The 26,170-nt window shown below is 40.9% G+C and overlaps 1 protein-coding gene across 1 annotated transcript; it reads right to left on the bottom strand.

The window, feature by feature from the left end:
- Positions 1 to 1,491: 1,491 nt before the first annotated feature.
- On the bottom strand, positions 1,492 to 26,040 carry hoka. The gene is made up of 3 exons (XM_067790180.1): positions 25,884 to 26,040; positions 6,987 to 7,070; positions 1,492 to 1,925 (listed from the first exon to the last, which is right to left on the bottom strand). The coding sequence occupies exons 1-3, from the start codon at positions 25,927 to 25,929 to the stop codon at positions 1,768 to 1,770; spliced, it is 288 nt and encodes a 95-aa protein (XP_067646281.1). The 5' UTR covers positions 25,930 to 26,040; the 3' UTR covers positions 1,492 to 1,767.
- Positions 26,041 to 26,170: the final 130 nt, after the last annotated feature.

The following is a 26,170-nucleotide window of genomic DNA, read 5'->3' as shown; positions in this document are numbered from 1 at the left end:
TGATATTTCGGCAGCAATATCTACCGGTATGCTGTGCAAAGCTCTTTTGATAAGTTTAACGTTGTTACATGAGAGTTATTACGCCCTTTTTTTAATTTGTAAATTGCTACATATATTAATTTACACATATGAGATAGCTCCTCTAAAATTTATAAGTAACAGCGATATTACGCTTTGTATGTCTGAAGTAAGTATTTGTATATTTTTCTGTGAAAGGTGAGAGTGGTCAACTGCCGATTTTCCTACATTGATATACCTTGCATGAAAAAGAAATGGTACCTATGTTTAGTTTGTCACGCATCTCAAAATTTTAAGAAATCTTTAAAGGAGAAGAGATAGATCCACCAAAAAGTGTACCGAAATGATCAGGACGGCGAGTTGAGTTGATTTAGCCATGCTCGTCTGTCCGTATGTATGTTTGAATGAAACAAGTACCCCAATTTTTGAGTTATCTTGATGAAATTTTGTCGGCAGATATATTTCGATGTCGGATTAGACATTTATCGGAACCGACCGAATCGGACTACTATAGCATATATCCTCTATACAACCGTATATTTAGAAAAAAAACGATATTTTGTTTTATATCTTCTTCAATTTATGAGATAAAAGCTTCAAATTTCGCCAGATGCTTTCGTACATGACACAAATTGTTGTCTGTTGAAAGTTATAAAATCTTCGAAACAGCTGAAAACAGTCCCGTCCTATCTTGTTCTACAGCAGTTTCTCTTTGAATACAAAAGAGTATATTTGCATCATAATCTTAGTTCATCTTGATAGCTTTAACCGTTCTCAAAGTATCGCTATCGTAAGTTTTTGAATAAACAGACACGCGCAAGTTTAACAGTTTTCATGTGTTTTGAGTAAAATCTACGTAAACAGCCGACAAGCCAAATTTGAAGATAAGACAATGAAATGTCGAAAAGTTTACTTATGGAAATATTTGAGACATACAAAGTATACATACATATGTGATATCGCCAACATATTCAATTTTATTTTTTCGAGTCTCTTTAGAGTAAACTTAAGTTTGCCGCCTTTGGCAATCTGAAAGTGGATCCCTGGACAATACCTCTTAACCATCCCCATGTTAAATGTGATATTTTGACCTATGTAGGTATTACCATCTAAGTTGGTGAGACTCGAAAAAATCGTTATTTGACTTATAGGGGCCACCCTAATGTACATACAATGCACAATGTTTGCTTGTACGCATATTTTTTGAAGTGAAAGTACTAAAACTTTAAGTTACGATTAATATACATAAGCTTCTATTTGTTTTAATGTTTATGCTATACTTATGCATGTGTGTGTGCAGATCTATACTATCTTTGTGTAAGTAACTATGTACGTTTATAGAGTAGACATAACCTGAGTACGATAAACTGAGCAAAGTTACACAAAAGAGCATCTGCCCTTAGATGTAGGTAAGTATTCGGTAATAAATAAATGTAAACCAAATATTTAAAATTAACTAACAAGATTTAGCAATTTGGTGTGCAAAGTTTTCAAATTTTGTATTTATGCTAATATTCTTATTGTTTATTATCATGTGTATGTAAGTTTATAAAAATAGCAATAAAGTACCAGGAAATTAGTTATTTTTGCTTCATAAGGATGTTCGAAATAGCCACGAAGGTGACATATTTACTTGTAAACATGTATCCCTACATGGCCCTGTATCCTTTCATTATTATAAGCATTTAATTAATTTACACTAAAAACTGTAATTTGAGCTTAACTATTTAAACATCATTTATATGTGTATTAAACTTCATTTTGTTTTGCTGGTGTATATGTATTTGTTTCCGCAACCTGTTTAGAAAGGATCGTGCGGTTCAACACCAAGTACAATGTTCCACCAAGTATGAGTTCAGCAATACCCACGATTACCGCCAATAACCAGCCAGGAATACCGAGTCCAGCTAAAATTATAAAAAAAAAAAAAAAACTAATTAATAGTACAGAAATAAATCCTCTTGGGAGATACATAGAGTAGGGGACGTTGACGATTGTAATGTAGAATTTATTAGTTACACTGCACAGCCCCTTGAGTCGCTAACATAAGGTATAACCTTATTGCTTTTTACTGCTGTGATATTCGCTAATTGTTGTAGTTTCTTAAGATGCTGCTCGGCCTTAAGATCTCTTCGGAGGCTATCGTGCCTTACAATATTATTTTTATTTTGAAAATCACAAAGACAGCTGCACGAAACAATAGGGTATGGTCCCACTTCTTGACCTTGTGCAATATCCCTTAGGGTGATCTCAAGATCATGGGTAGAACATAAAACTAAAAGCATAGTTTTATCCCTAAAAAGGAGGCTTATGCTCATCATGAGTTTTAGGATAGTTCATTCAGCATCACATATTTATAAATAAGGTGTGATCAGGGACCGCAAAGTTTAGAAGTGCGCATTGCAGCATAAAAGGAATAACCAGTTATTATGTTCATAACGGACTTAACCTATTGTCACTTGGCAACCCTAAAATACAATTGACACTTGGCAATCCTTAATCTTCATATATTCCCGATTGAAAAGTCAGTGTTATTCGGAGATTCAACGAGGCAACGTGAACAATCAGAAAAATCAATTCATAAATAAATCTGATATATTTTATTAAACTTTTTAACATTCAATACATATAATTAAACATATTAACTAGTATAAACCGTGCCTATGTATTAATTTTACATAACTCGGAAGACCCTGTCGTAAGTATCGCCATCCCTTGACTGATCAGAAGTGGTAAAGTGAACGTATCGCTCGAAATCGATAACGAAATATACAAATCTGTCATGCTAATTGTAAGCGATCATCTAATTAGTGAGAATGTAGTACTCGGTACAGATACTTTGTGTCGTGACGGATCACGTCTTATTATCGAAAGTGGTAAATGCAAGTTTGAAAAAGTACTTAAAATAACTAATGTTGAAAACATTAATCAAAATGAAAACGAAAAGCTATCGAACATGTTGAATACGTATCGCGACGTGTTTGCCGAAAAGCTTACCGAACTTGGTTGTTGTACCGTAGCTACGTTTAAAATCGAACTTAATAAAGAAACTCCGGTGAGCATTAAACCATACCGCGTCCCGTTCGCGAAACGCCCGATTATATCCGGTATTATAAACGAATTGCTCGAAAATAATATTATACGCCCGTCCGAATCGCCGTATGCTTCTCCAGTCGTGCTCGTTGAGAAAAGCAACGGAGAAAATCGTCTCTGCGTTGATTACCGCTGCTTGAACAAAATCACCGTCAAACAATCGTACCCGATGCCGATAATGGAGGAACACTATGCTCAGTTGGCAGGTAATAAATATTTTACGTCACTAGATTTAAGAATGGGGTACCATCAAATAGCAATTGATGAGGACTCTAAGAAATTCACAGCTTTCGTAACAACCGATGGCCATTACGAATACAACCGTATGCCATTTGGTTTGGTGAACGCTCCGGCCGCATTTCAAGCTGTGATGAACAAAATTATTTCGAAAATGAACCCAGGTGAAGTACTCGCCTACCTGGATGTCGTTATTATTCCCAGTCGTACAATAGAAGAGGGTTTGCAACGTATCAGTAAATTCTTAGCTATACTTCGTGAATCAGGATTAACACTGCGCTTAGGGAAATGTAAGTTCTTGCAGACTGAGATCGAATATCTTGGTCATATAATCAACGAAAAAGGAATAACGCCAGGTACTCGTAAAGTATCCGCCATACGAAATTTCGCACAACCTAAAAATATCGCCGATTTAAGAAGATTTTTGGGGCTTACTGGGTTTTTCAGAAAGTTCGTACCCAACTATTCTTTGATAACGAGACCGCTCACACGATTATTGCACAAAGTCAACGAAAGCAAATTTGTTTGGGAAAAACAACAGCAAGAAGCATTTAGTAAAATTATCGAAATACTTACAAACGAACCCGTGTTGGCCTTATACGATTCAAAAGCGCAGCACGAGGTACACACTGACGCAAGTAGCATTGGTCTTGCAGGTGTACTGCTACAGTCAGAGGACGGTACGAATTGGAAACCGGTCATGTATTATAGTAGACATTGTACAGATGTTGAGAGTCGGTATCACTCCTACGAATTAGAATCGCTCGCCGTGGTTGAGGTTCTTGAACGTTTTCGTTTATATCTATTAGGCCGAAGATTCTGTTTGGTTACTGATTGCTCAGCAATAGTAAGGGTTCGCGACAACAAAGAGTTGAAACCAAAAATTTCCCGATGGTGGTTGAAACTCTTAGAATTCGATTTTGAGAGCGTACATCGGTCTGGAAGCTCATTAGCTCACGTTGATGCTTTGAGTCGCTCACCAGATGAACCCGCTAATGACGTTGAACCAGCAGGTTTCATATTACAAGTAGATTCGAACTTCGACGATTGGTTATATACAATGCAACTACAGGATCCCGATTTAACTGAGATCATCGCTATATTAACTGGTAAAGTTAATTCACCGCGTGCAACAGAACTACGTAAAGATTTTAAAATTCATAATCATCGACTATACCATAAAGAAGACGACGGCATGAAGTTTGTCGTACCAAAGGCAGTAAGGTGGCGAGTTGTCGAACTCTGCCACGATCAAATGGGTCATTTCGCCATCGACAAAACAATTGAACGAATTCGACAAACGTTTTGGTTTTCGCAAATGAGGAAATACGTAAAAAACTATATAGCCGCTTGTATCGAATGCTGCTATCGGAAAACGCGTCCTGGTAAAGCCGAAGGAAGTCTCCACTACGGTAGTGTAGATCCGATTCCTTTTCGAACCCTCCACATCGATCACATAGGTCCCTTCGTACGCAGCAAAAAGGGCAATAGCTACATACTTGCTATATCTGACGCATTTACTAAATACCTAATTGTCAAACCCGTGCGCGACACAAAAACATCACACGTTATAAATTTTCTCAATGAAATTACAACATATTTCGGTTTACCGTCACAAATAATAACGGACAGAGGTACCGCATTTACCTCAAAGAATTTCGAAACGTATTGCGAACAAAATAATATCAAACACGTTAAAATCGCAGTAAGAACGCCGCGTTCAAACGGTCAAGCGCGCTAACCAAACGATATTGAACTATCTACGTACTACAACTGAAAACGCAAAGGAATGGGACTTAATACTACGCAACCTGCAATGGACCGTAAATTCGCAGAAGAACAGTTCTTCTGGGTTTACCCATAACGAACTTATATTTGACTTTAATCTCCGCGATATCGCGCATAACCGATTGCTAGCAGCCGTACACAATGATACTTTCGATCACGAGGATCCGGTTAATATCATCGACAAAAGGAATAGCGCGAAAGATAACATTGAACGCGAAAAGTCGAAATGGAAGAAACGTTTTGATGCTAAGCATCTAACTCCGCGCAAATTCGAAGAAAATGATTTAATACTTATCGAAACCGAACCGCCTGCAACCGGCGAATCGCGTAAACTAATACCGAAATATCGTGGCCCGTACCGGATCGCAAAACCCTTAGATAATGATCGGTATTTAATCGAAGATATACCGGGCATGCAAACTAAAATGCGAAAATTCAGCTCCGTATACGAATCCAGCAAAATAAAACCTTGGTGCGAGAACAGTCCAGAGCTAGACATCGAAGACAACACCTCCGAAGAAATCGAGGACGATTTCACGTCAGGATAGGCCGAGCTGTCACTTGGCAACCCTAAAATACAATTGACACTTGGCAATCCTTAATCTTCATATATTCCCGATTGAAAAGTCAGTGTTATTCGGAGATTCAACGAGGCAACGTGAACAATCAGAAAAATCAATTCATAAATAAATCTGATATATTTTATTAAACTTTTTAACATTCAATACATATGATTAAACATATTAACTAGTATAAACCGTGCCTATGTATTAATTTTACATAACTCGGAAGACCCTGTCGTAAGTATCGCCATCCCTTGACACTATGATGATACCAAGGGCGGGTATCGAAGGAAGTTTATTGATAATCTGTACGTGTTTTACGTAGATATAAGCAATTTGCGGAGAATGGATCGAACAGGTTATCGGATTTGACTAGAAAGCGCGTGTCCCGAAAGTTTACCTGTCGACGCAAGACTTGGTTTGTAGAGGACGGGCAGGCACTCAATGAGTTGGAAATAATAGTTGGAGTGTGAATTGATGCTTCTTTATGGCGTGCTTTGTTGAGAGTTAGTCATGTGGTGTAGCACCAAGTAGTGATGGCGAAGACTTTTAGAAGCTGCCCGTTTGGCATGACTTACCCGCGACCGCATTGTTACTATTACAATTACTATCCACTCATATACCGGATGCCTTAGTAAATTCCAACCTAAAGTTTATGCTAACCTGGAAAAGGTAAACAGAATAGTTTCGAACTGGGGGAACAAAAGGGCTTTTGATCTGAAGTTATTAATGGGGGTTGTAAAAATTATGGCAGAATCATATCGAAAATTTTCATATAGATGCGTATAATGCAATCTTATGCATGACAGTAACATCGGCACAATCGCGCAAGATGTTGCGTTTGTAAGTATAAAACTTCACACCTAGCAGTTCACATAAAAAGTTTGTCGAAGCACTGTTTAACACAATCTCACTATACTATAAAATATCTGATAACATTTTTTATGTCCTATATTTTCGTTAAAATGCAGTTTTTAATTGTGAAACAGTTTGAAAACTTTCAACGAGTGGGAAATTTAGTCTCACTTTTCACTTGCAAAGTCCGAAAGCATTCTTAGCCAAAACAAATGTCAAATTCTTCTTCTTATGCTTTACGTGTTGCAAAAGTTGAAGATTGCCAACGTTTGTGTGTCAGATGGCGCGAGTGAAGCTCGGTGTGGCAATCTCCATAAAAATACATGCAATCTAATCATCATTCATACGATTTCGTTGAACGCATCTATGTACACAATTTTATTGTGACTCGGCCATTAGTACTACCTATAACATTCACATTGTTTTACTTACCGAAATATCGGCGTGTTAGTGTTCTCCGTCCACGCAGCACGCGCCTAGTCGCCTCAGATTCCTGTATACAGTGGGCGAGTAAAACTGCAAGAAAATAAAATCAACACTACTAAATAAAAGTTATAACCCAAAAATCGAAAAACTATGTTAGTTAAAGCTAGTACTTTGTTAAAAAAAAAATATTATGTCAGTTATTCAATTTTAGTTAGTTAATCTGACAGTAGCTCGTATTCGTGCAGCGTTGTTGCAAATTTTCGAACTTCATTACGGCCTGCAACTTGCAACATACAGAGAGCTTGTTTATCGTACATTTTCCGAATTTGATTTAGCATTTTTCCCTCGCTGTCAGACATTTTTTATTTTTTACTTTTTCCACTGTAGAGTTTTGCAAAATTGATAAATACGGTTGCAAGTTTATATGCATGCATGAATGTAAATCATATATGTTTGATTCATATTCCATCTGTGCATTAATGTCAATGAAAATACACCGGAAAAATCTGCATAAAAATCCATTACTAAAGCAATAATGGAAAATCAAAAAAATATTAAAAAGAAAACGAAGAAATACAAACACAAAGTAAGATTTTTAGGCAAAAGATACAGCAGATACGCAACACAAAAAAGTACGAAAAATATAGCGGAACTCAATAAATAAAAACAATTTTTTGTTGTATTTTTGTTAGTACATATTCCTGATACAGTTAACGAAAAAACAAAAACGAGTACAATATGAGCCAAAAAACAGTTCATCATCATCAGTGTCACTATCAACGTCGAACTCTTTCCGTGCGCTTTTAACATCCGCTGTCGTGTCGTGTGCTCGGTTGTGTTATGTAACTATTACAACAAAAACAAAGCCACAACGACCGGCGTAAAAAAATGTTTGATATAGTGCAAATATGGAGGTACTGTTGTGGCTGGCCTTACATCCGACCCAGGTGAATATGCTCTACGCAACGCCCATAAAAATTGCCAAAGCTTTTTTATGTTGAATGTTGCCCACCAAAGGGATGCACCTGTGCCAAGTGAAGAATAGCAAAAGAGTTTATACTTTTATTTTGGTTTTTGAGTGATGTATGTATTAGGGTGGTTCAAAAAAAAAAAAACTTCCTAATTTTTTTTGGGCATAGTGAAAATACTACTAAGAGTATGAAAAAATTAGCCTGCATAAAGGCGGCTTTCATTGATTAAATGTGTTGCATATATCACACGATAATTTTAAACTCCACTGTACTTATTGCATTGAGTGTAATACTTTCAATCTCGTTACTACGATCTATTTCCCAAAAGCATACAATGCATACTATGTTTTATTCATTGCATTTCATTTTTAACCTTTCACTTAAATTTTAAAGAAAGTTAGGTTAGGTTGAGTGGTAACCATTCCTAAAGGGGAAGCTCACTTGGTTAACAGGAATGTGTGTTGTGTTATCACGTAAAATAACGGTGGCGTAAGGTATAACTAGGTACTTAGATTTATAGTTTCTAATAAAACCACCGTCGGACCTGGTGGAGATCATAGGGAGCTGAGGCCCAAATACTTTCGCCTAGTTGCGGCATAAGCTGTATAGCTAAGCATGAACTGTCTCTCGTTATCCTCCATTCAGCTTTAGCAAGAGGGTTTTCCAATGTGTTGAGACGTAGTTCAATCACTAAACTCACTCACCATTGATAGATGGGCATTGGCGAAATATATAATTTCACCAAACTGCGTGCTATCCAATTTTGGCCAGAATAATCTCACTACCATCAGTATGTAGTGTCCGCATACAGGGCCGTAGAGAGAAAATCCGGGCCCGGGACTAAACAATTTACGGTCCCGCTATAAAAAATTCACTAATACATTTGATTAACTTGAGTTAATGACGTCTCATTCATGAATCATTATTGATGGATTACATCAAACAAATTTTTTGCCACATCAATTAAATGATTTTTGGACTAAAAGCTGACAATAAAATTAACACAGAATATTTACTGTTTATACTATTTTTTTGTAACGTAGAAATAAAATTCTCTTTTAACAGCCACATTTTGTTTCAAATTTGTTATTATTTCTTTCTAGTTATTTGGTAAAATTTTAATACCTTTCTGATAAATTTAATGATGATTATAAATTTTAATTATTCAACATAGAAAGTTCGGATATCAAAGACTAGATTTACTTGCTTTTTTCGCTGCAAAATTTTTATAATAACATCAAAATTTAACTGTCTTGCCAAAACGGATTCAACACAAAGCGTGACAAGTCCTGAAACTCACTCTTGAGGTGAACAAGATCTATGAAAGTTTTTGATTATTGAAAGGACACTGAAGGAACGTTCTGCATTAGCTACAGCGACAGGTATAGTGCAAAAATACGTAAAGCAACACAAATGTTGGGAAAAATCGTGTACAGATTTTGAACATATGTAGAGGGCATTTAGCAATTCCAATGGTGAAAGACCTTTATCAAAATTTGCTTGGTAAATGTGTTTCAAGTGAATTATTTCACATTCTAAACTTTGAGAAATGTCCGAGTTGTATTTTTCGACAAATTTTGGTACGCTCGCCCGAACCGTTGTTTCAGCCATGTCTTCAAATTGCCACAAAAAAGAAAACGTCTCGCTCAAATTTCTCATAGCTGCAAATCGTTCAGTTATGCCAGTGATTACCGAATCAACGATCACCAGGAATGTATTGTTTTTAAAACCAGACTCTGAATCATCCGTAATTATCTCATTAAATTATCTTCAGAACGTCTTTTGGGTTTTCTCTTTGGAATGTCCGGAAACTTTGGCGAGATGTTCAATTGAAAAACAACTGTTTTGCATTCGTTTAAAATTGTTTCCGATTGGTTCCTGATCAACTTCAAATCAGCTAATAACGCATCTAGATGTCGGACCTCAACATCTATGGTGGCATCTCTAGCTTAGGGGACCACGTTTCTTTCATTAATGGTAGTCAGTATTTTGAACCAAATTGAGCACAGCAGGATACATTCGAACTAGTTGATGTACTTGAGAATGCTGGTAACATCGCCGTATGCTTGCGCAGTCAAATTTGGCTTTTGGCTGAAAGACTATGAAGAGAGTTCTGTACATTTTTTTTGAGGATGTCCCATCATTGTGGAGTGCTGCTGAAAATAGTAAAACATTCTTGTACAACTCCGAAGAAAGTAATTTCAGCCGTACAACATTCTGCAGCATCAACACCACATATATTGAGACTGTGGGTTGCACAAGGCGAGTAATCTGCATTCAAGTTTTTATCGAGAATGTGACGTAGTGCTCCGTTGTAAGCTCCTTTCATATTGGCGCCCTTATCTTACCCTTGTGCACGACAATCTTTTAATGGGATTTCATGTTTACCTAAAGTATGGCAAATTAGATCAGCGATTTTCTTACAATTTTTTTGGTTACAATTCACGAAAGCCAAAAACCGTTCCTGAATTGTAAAATTTGTTGCTTTCGAATTGAAATGGAGTTAGCGCAAAATGGACGTAGTCAGCGTGACAAGGCATAGCATCAACGAAAATGGCAAAATGCTTGGCTTCCTTTCCTTGATCTAATATAGTTTCCCTCACGTGCTTTGCATAAATTTCTATAAACTCGTTCTGAATGTCTGGGGAAAGATAGTGAATTTGTAAACATTTGTGCTGCTGTTGTGAAATCCTAACTTTCTCCAAATGATCTCTAAGTATCGGATCATAATGGCTTATGAGATCTTAGGTGCCAAAAAAATGTCCATCGTTTCGTTCACTAAGATATATACTTGCGCCTTTGGAAGCTGGGCCTCTTTCACCCAAAAATAAAATAGTTTCCACAATTCTATATAAAATTTATTTCCACTTTTGAGTTTCAGTGATTAGCTGTTCAGTGATAGTGTATCAATTGTAGATTTCTTTTGAATTAGATTTTGTAAAGATCGCCATGAATATAACATTTAGTGTGATCTTGAGTATTTTCGTGTGATGGCAGTTTATCGTATAGCTTATTTTAGGTGGATTTAAAGTATTGGTGCTTAACAGACGACATGGTAGCCAATAAAAAGCATTGCTACTGGCACTCCACACCAAATAGTCACGCTCCACTTTCTCTCCATTTCGAAAGATTCTCTTTAACAACGAGGTAGGAAATGCCTCGTCAAGATGATCACGTGGAAAAATAACAGGACACTTTTCATGACCTCGACGAATTTTTTCATTGACTTCTTCAGATCGCAAAAACTCATTATTCACGGTACCAATGTCGAAGTCGTTTAAATAATCTGAACTTTGATACAGAGTTGGTAGTAATGTTGGAAGACTTTTTGAAGATGGACCTTCATCAGTGTCACCATGAAAACTTTACGATTTCGGATTCATGTAAACATACATTTTTGTTTGATGGTTTTATTGTCTCCTCAAGCCCAGGCAAAAAATCATTATCAATATTCCGTGCTTTTGAAATTCGGCTTAAAATTTTCACATGGAACAAGTAAATACTCTCCTTAATTAAAAAAAAAAATGTCCTAGTACGCCTAAATCGCGGGCTCGGGGGGAATCCCCCCATCCATATGGTGTTGTTCTAAGAGGGTCGTTGATAATAACCAGCGCTAAAGGTTTTACTGACAATAACATTTCGGAAATAACCAGTGTTAAGTGAATCTCGCAATATCATCACCCTATAGATCGAGATCGGCTTGACATCCATTTCGTAAAGCAAGTATATAACTCTTGGCGAGGGACACACCTCTTTCCGATGGCCCCACTTAAGCAGCGTGAGTGACGAGAAACTGCGTTACTTTACTAGACCACCATTTGCGTTGGCTGGCGGTTATATTCGGGACTGCAATACCCACTAAAAATCATCATAATTGAGTGGACTCCACTGGCTTTCCTATCAACACAGATGAACGACACGGAAAACGAATGGTCGTCTGTTGCGCAGACTACACTCTTATCCAAAGAACGTGAAAAAGTACGTTGGTACGATTTGGTATTAATAATACGTGTGAAATGGAGTGCGATGTGGAAGAGTTTGCCTTCTGCGAACACCTTAAGGTGTCGCCGTCTGTCCATTTACCCTATTTTGCTAGTATCTTCCAAACAGAAGTTTTAGGCATGTACGACTCTGTCGGAGGACTAGCTAGGGGAGCGTGAGGTGTGCGTTTACTCAGACAGCCAAGCTCATGGCGCTTAATTCCCCCATCACTTCGTCTAAGACAGTTAGACGCTGCCGGGGATTGCTCCAAACCGCATACATAGCCCTCATATGGGCTTCTGGTTACAATAACATCGTGGACAAATAAAGGGAAAGCGAAGTTGCAAACACAGGTCCACTGCTGTGGGCTGAAGGGGCGGTCGAGATGCATCGTCCACTTACATTAATCAAAACATAGCACACAAGATTCTAGGTGTAAGCAGTCTCAAACTGGTAGTTCTCCAACACCTCTAAGATAACCAAGCAAAAATGGCCGAATTACGAATACTGAATTACCAAATAGGTCAAATAAAGAAAGTTTTATGATCACTGCCACAATCACGGGTCACTGGCCGCTTGGCCTGCATGTTGAGAGAATTGGGATCCCTTTTAAGAGCATTTGCAGGAGGTGCCGCGAAGAGCTCAGCAAAGAAGCAGTTGCGCACTACCTGTGTGAATGCTCAGCTCTAGTACACACTAGGCTTCTAACTATGGCCAGTTTTATACTGCCAGAAATTAAAGAAGTAGCCAAATACTCCGTAAAAAAAATCAGAATATTCATTGTCCGCTCCAAAGGATTCGAGCGGAATACCAAATAGCCATACGATATCAGCAGCAATTCGTTCCAGGAGAAATGTGCATCAAAATGGTGCCCGTGCACCACTTGGGCTGGGATCTTTGATACCTGGGTAGCACAGCAACCAACGTGTGAAATAACAGGAGCTTTACCCAACGCCAAGATTCGGATCACGAGGTACCATTTAAACAAAAACCAAGTAAGGAAGGCTAAAATCGGATGTAACCGAACATTACATACTCAGCTGAGAGCTTTGGAGACAAAATAAGGGAAAATCACCTTGTAGGAAAATGAACCTAGGCTAACTCTGGAATGTGTTTGTATGACATGGGTATCAAATGGAAGGAAATAAAGAGTATTTTAAAAGGGAGTGGGCCATAGTTCTATAGGTGGACGCCTTTTCGAGAAATCGCCATAAAGGTGGACCAGGGGTGACTCTAGGATGTGTTTGTACGATATGGGTATCAAATTAAAGGTACTAATATAAGAGTATTTTAAAAGGGAGTGGCCCTTAGTTGTATATGTGAAGGCGTTTTCGAGATATCGACCAAAATGTGGAGCAGGGTGACCCAGAACATCATCTGTCGGGTACCGCTAATTTATTTATATACCACGAACAGTATTTCTGCCATAATTGCAAGGGCTTTTGATTTCGCCCTGCAGAACTTTTTCATTTTCTTATATTTAACATGGTAAGTGTCACACCCATTTTACAAAGTTTTTTCTAAAGTTATATTTTGCGTCAGGAAACCAATTCAATCACCATGTTGCATCCCTTTTTTCGTATTTGGTATAGAATTATGGCATTTTTTTCATTTGTCGAAATTTTCGATATCGAAAAAGTGGGCGTGGTCATAGTCGGATTTCACCCATTTTTAATACCAAGATAAAGCGAGTTCAGATAAGTACGTGAACTAAGTTTAGTAAAGGGGGTTAAGATACTTGGCTTGGATATCATACGTGGTTCCAGGCTCTGGATCAGGGACTGGTATCAGTCTTAGACCGGCCATAGTGACGAATTGTCACACGTGATTGGTTGTCACGTCCTGCACGAGGTGCCCCTGCTTCTACTGATAATGGCGGATCTAGAGAGGACAACTCGATAAAACCCGCACCCCTGAGTCATTGTGCCGAGCTCAGGGGAGGGAGGACCCTGTTAAGGGTCAAGATCGGCACTCAATGGTGACGAACCGGATTGTTAGGGACTTGATTTTGACTATGGATAGGAATTGATGACTTTGGGCTGGTAGGTGCAGTATTCTGCCACCTTAGTAGGTCGGGGTGAAACCCTATCGAAATGGCTGGTAGGCTAATGCGGCACCTGCCCACGTCCCGTTAAAACCGTGGCGGGCCTCAAGGTACGTTCCGGCTCCGTCGCCGTTAAGTTGGTGGTGTAGGTGCGGTTGAAGATTTTCCCGCTTTGCGTCCGGTCTGGCTCTGAACGCATTACTCATAAGGTAATGCGTCAACCCTCGCGTGGCCTCCCTGCGCAGCATAGATAACCACGGGACCATTGAAGGGCGACTACACAATCGGCTCCGGATAGCGGCCTTGAGGGGGGACTTCTTAGAATGGACACGAAGACGAATAAAAAGGAGGGTAGGAGTGACGGCGAAAGTCGTCATGGTGGGGGGGACGCGACAGGTGCGGAGAGTGCTCCGAAGCAGGTCGCCGCCAGCCGGGAAAGCTCCCGGCGGGTCAAAAGGGCTGATCAGACGGATCAGCGCAGGGGTTTGGTTTCAAACCCCGTAGGTACGGGTAGTTCGGTTAGTGGAGGGGTGTCGAAACCGACACCCAATGTAGGCCCATATGGGGCTTTGACAGGGAAAGGCAGAGGTCCGACGAATGCGACGGAGCAGCCCAGTACTAGTAAGGAAGCCCTGTCGCGAGGAGCTTTCCCAACGGGAGCCCTGGGGTCGAAGCCTGCCGGGAAAGGTAGGCGATCGACGCCGCGTAGGAAAGCTCTGGGTGATCGGCGCTTAGCTGAGAAGATCTTGGAGCGCTACGGCGGAAGGGATGCAGCTCAGATGTCTGAGAAGCATTCCCGGACGCTGGAGTGGGCCAGGAGCGTCGTAGCTTGCGACGACCACACACCGGTGTCGAACGATGCGGGTGAGCAGCAGGGGTTGGGGGCTATGAAGCGGCAAAGGTCGGATGAGCGGAATGCCTCAACGACAAAAAGGGCCCGAGGAGGTGGGGACGCAATTTCGTTTAGCGAAATCGCTAAACGTGCAGGCTCCATCACCCTCGGGGTCCTGGATAGGAGTAGGGAGGATGGTGCCATCTCCCGAGAGGAGTGGCCGTGGGTCGCCAGCGCCATATCAGCGGCCTATATGACCGCTGTTATGGAGAGCCCAGGTACGCGGCCATGCTTCGAATACTCGGGGTGGTATCATGGTTTTAGACTGATTACTTGTGCTGACGAGCGGTCGGCCTGTATCTTTAAGAAAATAATTTCTTTGGTAGGGGAGGTCTGGAGGGGGGCCAGACTCGAGGCCGTGGAACGGAGGGATCTCCCCCTTCGACCGAGGGCTCGGGTGTGGTTGCCTGCCGGGCCATCTCAGCCGGAGAAAATACTCGAGCTAATGCGTTACTGCAACCCGAACCTTCCGACGCATAACTGGAGGGTCCTCAGAGTAGAGGAGGCTGTTGGGCCACGTCGGCAAGTGCTGATTCTGCTAAACGCAGAGTCCACCGGTCCTCTCTCTGACACGAGGGGGGTTATCTCCTATGGCCTCGAGCGTGTGGTTCTTAAAATCTACCACGCCGATTCCAGGGGGATGGTTCCTCTCCCACAGAGACTGTTCGGGAGGTGGAGGCGTCCGCAGGGGAGCCAGTACCCATGGTTGTGGATGCTGACTCCGCTAATTTGGACAGCGAAAGCACTGTTGACGTCCCGTCAATAGCGGGATCTGTCATCAGTGCTAGTCGTCTGGCTGATAGGGCCGAGGAGGAGCTCCTGGCCTCCGAGGGCGAATCATCGATGGCAGGATCCGTCATCAGTGTAAGTCGTCTGTTGGTGGAGGAGGAGGATCTCCTAGTCTCCGAGGGCGAAGCCGCCAAGGATGGGGTGCAGAAGAAGAAGAGTGGTGTTGATGGAAATCCGTCAAATCAATCTTCAGCATTCTAAGGCGGCTTCCGCAAACTTGTTGCTCTGTCTTGAGAAAGGCGGAGTGGATATTGTCCTTGTCCAGGAGCCGTGGCTGAGTAGTAACGGCGGAAAAATTTCTGGATTAAGGACGGGAAAATTCAACACCTTGGTGCATGGGGAGGCAGGTAGGCCTAGATCCTGTGTGCTTATTAAAAAGGAATTTAAAGCTTTTATTCTCTCTAATTTCAGCAATGCTGACGTAACCACGGTCTGCCTCGAGCGAGGCAGTAGCGAATTGTGGGTGGTCTCAGCGTATATGCCCCATGGGGACGTAACGGGACCACCGCCTGTGATACTGGGCGAAATCACCGCTGAAGCAAGGCGGAGAGGTGTTGGCGTAATCATAGGTGCCGATGCTAATGCACACCATAGCATATGGGGGAGCTCGGATACGAACACCAGAGGTGAGTCTTTATTTACTTTTATTGTAGATGAGGGACTTTGTATATGTAATAGGGGGAATGACCCGACTTTTATTACTGCGGTAAGGGAGGAGGTCTTGGACCTCACCCTGGTTAGCAGAGAACTGGAAGATCGGATATCTGGATGGAGGGTTCTCAACGAGCACTCTTTCTCTGATCACCGATATATTCAGTTCTCGGTGAATGAAGAACGTCCCGGTAAAATATCTTTTAGGAACCCTAAAAGTACCAACTGGGACTTGTATTGTAGGAAGTTGGGAGAGCTATTGCCTGAGGCGCCTATCGCTGGTTCGGACCTGTCCGAATCTGAAATAGACGATCTGGTGGAAAACTTCACCTTGGCAAGCAATAGCGCCTTTCAACAGTCCTGCCCACTGAAAACTTACAGGGGGAAGGGCAAGCCGCCCTGGTGGTCTGATTCCCTTGACGACCTAAGAGCGTCCAGTAGGCGGCTCTTTAATAGAGCCAGGAGGAGTAGACTACCCTCGGACTGGGAGCTCTATAAGGTGAGTCTGGGGATTTATAAATATGAAATAAGGTTAGCCAAGCGGGATTCATGGCGAAGCTTCTGCGAAAACGTGGAGGGCTGCAATGAATCCGCGAGGCTTAGAAAAATACTCTCTAGGAATCCCGCCCCTCGGGGGTATCTGAGAGATGATGGTGGGGACTGGTCGATGAGTAGCGAGGGGTCCCTGAGACTTTTACTGGACAATCATTTTCCCGATGTCCCAGTTGCGCAGGGATCTTCGCTTGCGTGGTCGGCGGTTGCTGGCCATGCAGAAATGTCTGCCATCCCACTACGGGAAAGTCAAATATCCTGGGCTATAAATTCGTTCAAGCCCTATAAGTCACCCGGTCCGGATGGCATCATTCCTGCGCAACTTCAAAGGTCTTTAGGGATTTCCTGCCGCTGGTTGGCCATCATCTACACTAACTGCCTCAGGCTTAACTATATCCCTAGGTCGTGGCACACGGTTAGGGTCATCTTCATTCCGAAGGCCGGCAGGGGCTTTCATGTAACACCTAAGGATTTCAGGCCAATCAGTCTCTCGTCGTTTCTTCTTAAGACGCTTGAGCGGCTGATTGACCTGTACCTACGAGAAAGGATACCTGGGGGGTTACTGTCGGCTTCACAGCATGCGTACTGCAAAGGCAGATCGACGGAAACGGCTCTCCATTCGATTGTAAAGCAAATAGAGGGGTCTCTAGAACATAAAGAGTATGCTCTGGGTGCCTTTCTAGACATCGAGGGGGCTTTTAACAATGTTCTACCGGGGGCAATCGAAAGAGCTCTGGTGGGTTTAGGAGTCGAAGCGGCTCTGGTTGAATTTATTAGCAAACTTCTATGCGGCAGAATTGTCGCAGCGGAGTGGGGAGGAGCCATAATAAGGAGGAAGGTGTGCAGGGGCACGCCACAGGGAGGTGTCCTCTCTCCTCTGCTCTGGGTTGTGGTAGTCAACGAGCTTCTTGTGGATCTGGAAGCCAATGGCTGTCGGGTGGTTGCCTATGCAGATGACCTCGCTATCCTAGTCAGGGGCAAATTTCTGGGCACCCTGCGCGATGTTCTGCAGGGATACCTGGATACTGTGGCTAGGTGGGCTGAATCATGTGGAGTGGCGGTCAACCCGGGAAAAACAGAATTGGTTCTTTTTACAAGGAGATATAAGATACCCGACTTCAGACCTCCTTCGATTGGAGGGGTACCGTTGGTACTTACTGACAGGGTTAAATATTTGGGAATTGTTCTGGACAAGAAGCTGTCCTGGAGGCCCAATGTGGAAGATAGGGCCAGGAAGGCCGCGGTTGCCTTGTACTGCTGCAGGGGGGCTATCGGAAAGAGATGGGGGCTCTCGCCAGGAGTAGTACACTGGCTTTATGAGATGGTTGTCAAACCGATTCTGCTATATGGGGTGCTGGTCTGGTGGAAAGCACTGGACACGGCGAGCACCTCCAAAATGCTAGTGTCAGTGCAACGGACGGCGCTTATCGGCATCAGTGGCGCTATGAGAACAACACCTACCTTGGCACTGAATGTCATGCTGAATATACATCCAGTAGATATTGCGGGAAAGGCAGCCGCGGCCCGGTCGTTGGTCAGGCTTCGTGATATGGGTTATATGCTTTCTGATTTCGGACACTCTAGCCTTCTTACTAGTTTCGACTTTATCCCGGACAGGACGGACTATTGCATGCCGGTGGCCGCTCCCTATACAACCTTCACCCCAGTCATTCCCCCGAGGGAGGAGTGGAGAAGAGGAATTATCTGGGGCATGGGACCGGTTAACTTGTTCACGGATGGGTCGAAGTTGGACGGAAAGGTTGGCGGGGGGGTCTTTTGTCAAGAGCTAAATGTAAGCCGCAAGTTTAAGTTGGCTGATCACTGCAGTGTATTCCAAGCGGAAGTTGCTGCGATTAAGGATGCGGTGGATGAAATGCTATCCAGCGCTACTACGGTTAGGGAATTTAACATCTACTCTGATAGCCAAGCGGCTATAAAGGCCTTGAGCTCAACTACAGTGCGATCGAGGGTGGTCTGGGAGTGCCTGACCACACTTGCGATTGCATCGAATTATTTTACAATTAAGATTATCTGGGTCCCGGGCCATAGTGATATTCCGGGTAACTGTCAAGCGGATCTCTTAGCCCGAATCGGTACAACTGAACCGGATGAAGATGGCTGTAGGGATTTCGGGATTCCGCTAGCCACCTGTGGATTGCTCTTCCATAGCTGGGCCTCGAGTCAGCTCAGCAAACGTTGGGCGGACACTACGTCTTGTAGGATATCAAGATCTTTCTGGCCGAAAGTGGATGGCAGGAGGTCTGCTGAAATAATTGGGTTCACTAAGGCTCACCTATCAATGGTCATTGGGGTTTTGACAGGGCACTGTCCCATGGGTATCCATGCGGTACGTCTCAATATATTGGAAACTCCATCCTGCTGCAGCTGTATGGAGGATGATGAGGTGGAATCACCAAATCACTTTATGCTTGACTGCCCAGCTTTTGCCAGAACTAGGCGAAAGTATTTTGGTCGTGACTCACTTGGATCTCCCGAGGAGCTATCCAAGGTTGAGATCGGGATCATTCGGAACTTTATCGTTGCTACCCAACGATTCTCTAAGTAGTTATATCTACGTCACCGTTAGTTTAGTTTATTATATGTGGTATCACAACGGACCGTCATGTTGTCCAAGTGAGCTTCCTCTCATCAGGGAAGCTACCACCCAACCTGACCTGAAGTTTAGTAAAAATACATCGATTTTTGCTCAAGTTATCGTGTTAACGGCATCTTCACAGAAAACAGTTACCGTCATAGAAACTATGCCCTTACAAAATTTCACAAGGATTGGTAAATTTTTGTTCGACTTATGGCATTAAAAGTATTCTAGACAAATGAAATGAAAAAGGGTGGAGCCACGCCCATTTTGAAATTTTCTTTTATTTTTGTATTTTGTTGCACCATATCATTACTGAAGTTGAATGTTGACGTAATTTACTTATATACTGTAAAGATATTACATTTTTTGTTAAAATTTGACTTAAAAAATTTTTTTTTTTTAAAGTGGGCGTGTTCGTGATCCGATTTTGCTAATTTTTATTCAGAACACATTCAGTAATAGCAGTAAAGTTCGTGCAAGATGGTATCTTCAACGACTGCCAAATTACAGCTTGCAAAACTTTTAAATTACCTTCTTTTAAAAGTGGGCGGTGCCACGCCCATGGTCCAAAATTTTACTAATTTGCTACTCTGCGTCATAAGGTCAACCCACCTACCAAGTTTAATCGCTTTATCCGTCCTTGGTAAAGAATTATTGGACTTTTTCGGTTTTTCGAATATTTCGATATCGAAAAAGTGGGCGTGGTTATGGTCCGATTTCGTTCATTTTAAACAGCGATCTTAGTGCCCAGGAACTTACATACCAAACTTCATTAAGATACCTAAAAATTTACTCAATTTATCGTGTTTACGATCAGATGGACGAACGTTGCACGGGCAGACGGACTTGGCTAAATAAATTTCTTTTTTCGCCCAGATCAATTTGATATATAGAAGTCTATATCTATCTCGGTTAGTTTATGCCGTTACGGGGTACCGTCATGCGAACAAAATTAATATACTCTGCGAGCTCTGCTCAGCTGAATATAAAAAAATTAAGGGAACCACTCCTTTCAGAGAGAGTGAGAGAGAGAGTCAAATTTGACAGATAGACAACCAGCATATTAACCCTTTTTCTACCGAGCTGCCAATACATGTCAGGTCTTCTCACTTGTGATTTTTAGTTCCATTACGGCGACGGCAGTGATGTAGTTGTTGTAGTAGATTAGTAATATTTAATTTATCACATCGTCTGCAATCGGGTATATGTTTAGCACTACATGCATCGAGAAGTCTTGCTGATACACTCCAAAGAGATCCCGTGGACACTTGTCAACTTTATAGAGATATGTACTTACAAATGTTGAGAGAGTCACAGCAGACCAGTACGCCAGACAAATATCGATTTACAATGGCTTTTTGGCGGTGTTTGTATGATAGCTTCCTATCTTATAATAAGCAAAACAAGTTCTAGTTTACTAAATGCATGGGAAAAAGGTCAGCACTTTTCTCGTGGCACCCTAATAAAAATTCATAAGCCTGCGTACATATTTCATACATAGTTCTATTTTGTTATTCAATTCTCGAGCGTGAACTCCATTGGGTAGCGTTTCTTTTTAATTTATGTGAACATGGCATAGTGCTGTTTTGTTATTGTTTCAAATCAAATCTTTAACACTTTAAGCCTATTCACGTATGTATGTATGTATGTATATATGTATGTGTGGGTGTGCGTATGCATAAATTTTATCGTAGTTGTACGTGCATGTGCAAGTGTGGGTGAAAGCTGCATATTGTAGTATGCTTTGTAACAAAGTTTTGAAATAAATGGCTATTAAATATGGAAATCTGACAATAGCAGTAGCTCTTAATGGATGTTTAGGATGCTTGCTGATTGGCACAAAGGCTTTTGCAATTTTTATGAACATTACAATAAAAAGAAATATTTTGGAATAGAAGAGATTTTTTTGTGATATTTTTCCTTTTTGCTTGTAGGTATTACAATTAAATGAAAACCCTTCAAAGGTTTTACTTATAAATGATTTACACAAATTAAACTCTTCTGGGCTCTGGTTATACCATAAGTTTGCCTCCATACGCAATCTCCACCCTTTGTGTATGCGATACTATGAGTTGCGGCAGTACGAAATGAAGATATTATTGGGCTATTAGGTCGAATTCAGCTTAACGATGTGGGATATGGCCTTATTTCGCTGATCATACGAGCATAAAAGCAATAAAAAATTAAACTTTTTTGCATTACATTATTCCTAAATTCTTATCTTCAATAAAAAACAGTTACACACAAGTTATGTTCTATCATGCGCGGTTCCAGGGGGGGGGGGGGACTTTTTTTGTATTGACTGTAATGAAGTATATAATACTGTGACGAATATGAGTGACACTAAGTGATACTCACATCCCTAGTCTGATGCTAAGTAAATGAAGTCACAACAACAATAAAGCAGACGGTCACTTGTATCTACATAAACGAATCAATCATTATGTCGACACATATGTACGTACACGCAGCGGAGAAGCAACGCACACCCACATGCATATATCTGAGATACTCCCGAAAGTATGCAATGAGAGAAGCTATAAAATCGTGCATCTGTAGTTACAGCTGAGAAATTTGATAGCTGATGGCCAACTAGTAGATTTTGGAAATGGAAGATGCGAAAGAGAAAATCAGAGAGTATAAAAGGCAACAACAGTAGAGGCGCGATAATCAGTTTTGATTAAGCACGCTATCTGTCGATCAATAGTAGAGTTATTTATTGTGAAGTACTTTAATAAAGATCATTTTGCATTACTGAATAGTGGTGTTATTTATTCAACAGTTTAGTGATTCGATCCTTAGTAGAAGAATTTAAATAATCGGATTTTTACCAATTTTTAATTTGTCTTGCTTTTTTACGTTGTTATTATAAATATTTAAAAAAAAAGGCCTTGGGGAGTGTTATCTATTTTGACGGTCCTTTGCTGGATGCAGATCCGGTACGTTCCGGTAACAAGCACCATTACGGTAGTAGCCCGACCATCTCAGAAACGATTTAGTATGACCACATGAAACTTTCAAAGCCATATCGCCATCCTACCCCTTAGATCCACGAGGAGCGGGTGGCCAGAGCCTCGGTTGTTAAAGAAACAGGATTCGCCACGGGTAGAGGGGGTTGACAATTTGGTTGGAGAAGCTATATATTGCGCTGGCAACCCCTTGAGAGGGTTGCGCTACACAACCCACTGTATCACTTTGGTCACCTCTTACGGCAGGCATACCTGCCGCGGGTATACTCTAAGCCCCCTAACCCGCTGGAGGAAACAAAATGGAGTCGCATTTGACAATACTCGCCCTCATTAATTTAAGTGTTGCTTCTTGACTTATCTGGGCATTAATTTTTTCAGTATCATAAAAATATACTAAATTAAAGTCTTCCTAAAACATCAAGTAACGTGCCAAAAAATAATGCCTGCGGTCTGAATTTCCTTTTATGGAAGGGTTTTTTTCCTTTTACTGAGAGGAAATGTAATAGTTTCAGAATAGCACTTTTTCCACAACTAAGGAATATGCAAACATACTGAGGATGTCAGTGAGATGTTGACGATCTAGAACAATATCATGCGGATGAGTATTTGTAAGGACTGAAATACAAAAATTCGGTATTTCGGGTAGACGGTCCCAAGACTCAACATTTATCTATGTAAACCAAGCGGTGAAGTAGGCTTATTGAGCAGAAAAAGGTGGCTGGTGTAAAAATTTATAGCGGCAGATGTTTTACAGCAATGACGCTTCAACAAATCACAGCTGGCTAACACTGGAAACTTTTACACAAACATAAAATACTCCCATTCAAGGTTCGAATCGAGAGCATGCCTAAAGCGTACTGATGATGAAGGCTTAGCACCCTTCGAAATGGATCTATCTGCGCAGCTATGGCAGGCTGTCTGAAAAATTTTCTACTTACTATTCCAAAAACAAAATACAATTTTTCAAATTTAGAAAAATTAAAAAATAACAATAATTATCATTAAAAAAAAATTATTGTTCTGGCCTTGAGCTCGATTCGAACCTTGAATGATTTATCAATAGGCCGATAAAAACAAAAACAATAAAATACTCCCATCACTTTGATCAAACCCGGCAGAAATTGTTGTTGTTCTAGCGATAAGTACACTTCCCGAAGCACCATTAATTTACTAACCCGACCATCTCGGGCCACATTATGACCACATGAAACCTTCAAGGCCATCCCGCTCTCGCACCCCCTAGATACGTGAAGAACTTGGGGTCGCCAGAGCCTCGGATGCTAAAGAAATAGTATTCGCCACGGGCAGGTTTGGTTGGCAATTGGGTTGGAGAAGCTACATATAAATTGCGCTACACAACTCCTTGAATCAGTTTGGTATTTTCATCCCTCTTACGACAAACATTCCTGCCACTGATATATTCTAAACCCCTAATCCGCTGAGGAGACAGAAATTGTTCTGACTTTCTCTATCTATCCACCTGCCACTTCTTAGTCTAACCCTCTTCCTCTCCTCTTTCCTCCCCCTGCATTTTATTGCTTATCTTAATCGGCTAATTCGGTTTGCCTATCCCTTCCTTTATTTCGTCAATCTCCCAACTTTCCTCTTTCTATTCCCACTCTTGCTATTATCCAAGTCTAACTCTCACTCTCATTTTTACATTCATTCATTCTTAATTTTCCTCTTAACCTCTTTTTACTACTTTGCCTCAAACCACTATCCTTATTCTTACTTTTACTTTCACTTATACTTTTACTCTAACTCTCCATCTTCATCTTGTTCTCTTTACTTTTGCGCCTCCCCTCCAACCTTTTCTACTTTTCTTCCCATTTCCTTTCTTTTGTTTTCTCTATTCTTTCATGTCCCCGTTTCGAATAAGGAGATATATCGAGTTTGGCCTGCTCCGCACATTTCATCACTTAAGTGTTAAAAAGTGGCAAAATAGCACCAACAATTTTCTCTCCCTCTACTTTAAACATTATGCCCGAATCATGAGGGCCTTCAAATTTTGTGTGTAGTACTATTGACTTCACCTGTCTGGTTTTATTGCGTCATGCAACGGATAAATATCTAACTATTTAAAGGGTACTTGAAGTGAGATATTTTCCGGAACTCCATGAAACAGTTAGCCATTAATAACATTTTTTTAGCATTTGATAATTTTTTGCCGCAGGGATTAATTTATAAGGACCAATATCAGGCTCCAAAACCTAATATCTTCAGGATTCTGTACACATGAGTCAAGGACACCTTGGGCGACGCCACCTTTCCAGATATACCACGGTTAATTTCTTCAAAATTGCTGTAGGGTGTTTTTTACAGACCCTGGTGACGCGGATAATGTTAACTTTACATTGAGTTAAGTCAAGCGCAACAGACGAGAGATATACCGTTCCCGAAACCTGTTTGTGTCGCGAAATAACAGCTGAAAAAAAACTTTGTTAATTAATAACACTAAATGGGCTCACGTTCCGTGCAAAGCAACATCAAAATTTTAGACACAAGCTTTTTCAATTAGAAGAAAATGTTTTCAAGCGGGGTCTGCCCCTCGGCAGTGTATGGCAAGCACTTCGAGTGTGTTTCTGCCATGAAAAGCTCTCAGTGAAAACTGATCTGCCTTGCAGATGCCGTTCGGAGTCGGCATAAAACAAGTAGGTTCCGTCCCGCCAATTTGTAGAAAAAATTAAAAGGAGCTCGACGCAAATTGAAAGAGAAGTTCGGCTGAAAATCTCTTCGGAGGTTATCGCGCCTTACATTTTTTTTCATATTCACGATGACCTCATTTCTATACGTTAAGAAACATAGATACCACGATTGCATGTTGAAATACCTAGCATTGCTTTCATGACAACATTTTCAATGATAAATTGACTAACACTTTAGTGAGATAACGAATTTTTCGAGTTTGTTGTGAGTCATCCTCCTCGATCTTATCGTTTGTAAATAAATACAAACAGCACCAAAAAATACTAGGCGCAGTATACCTCAGATGAAATTAAGGCCAAGCTTCTCTTCCAATTGGAGTGGTGCTCCTTTTAAGCCTTCTAACAAATTGGCGAGACGGTAGTTTAATTTTCATTGAGAAGCTTTTAATGGCACACATATATTCGAAGTGGTTGCAAATTACTTCCAAGGGGTGGCCCCGATTAGGAAAACTTTTTTCGAAATGAAAACACATTTTTCCTAAATTTTGATTTTATTTTGCCCGTAAGTTGAACCTAGGGTCGGTGTGGTAGGCGGAGCACGCTACCACTACACCACGGCGGCCGGCCAAATTGAGTATTATTCAAGTTAATTTTACACATGTGTAATTTCAACTACTTCGCAAAAATAAACTTGCTTAAACACGATGACTAAAAAAATTGAAACAACATTTTTCCACTTTTCACACAAAATGTTGTTGGTACACTTTACAGTAAAACTATTTTAATACTTATACAATTTCCTTTTTTTACCCAAAAATATTACTAAATATGTTGCATGCTTTTTCATCAACTGCATTTTATGAAATTTTTCAGGTATTTTCGTTTTGAAATGAAAATAGTTTCTGCGTTGCAATTATGGCACTAGTTGTTCGTTGGTAAGATTTCTTTAACGGTATTCGATAAACTAAAAATTCATTTATTTTGGCGCACCTCTTGTGGCATTGTATGAGCAATAGTATGTGCGGTAGATAAGCTTTCCAATAGATTGTAAAGATTGGAAGTGATAAGATAAAAAAATTGGAATGATATGGTACATT

The sequence above is a fragment of the Eurosta solidaginis genome, chromosome 5 (assembly GCF_040869045.1).
Source record: "Eurosta solidaginis isolate ZX-2024a chromosome 5, ASM4086904v1, whole genome shotgun sequence".
NCBI classification, from domain to species: Eukaryota; Metazoa; Arthropoda; class Insecta; order Diptera; family Tephritidae; genus Eurosta; species Eurosta solidaginis.
Note: the sequence above shows the minus strand (reverse complement) of the source record. Positions and strands in the feature narration are given on the sequence as shown.

Coding starts and splice junctions, on each gene's coding strand:
- hoka (XM_067790180.1), bottom strand. CDS start 25,929: ATGCAGTTGATGAAAAAGCATGCAACATATTTAGTAATATTTTTGG. Junction 7,071..25,883: donor ATATTTAGTAATATTTTTGG/GTAAAAAAAGGA, acceptor ATTTTCTTGCAG/TTTTACTCGCCCACTGTATA. Junction 1,926..6,986: donor ACTAACACGCCGATATTTCG/GTAAGTAAAACA, acceptor TTATAATTTTAG/CTGGACTCGGTATTCCTGGC.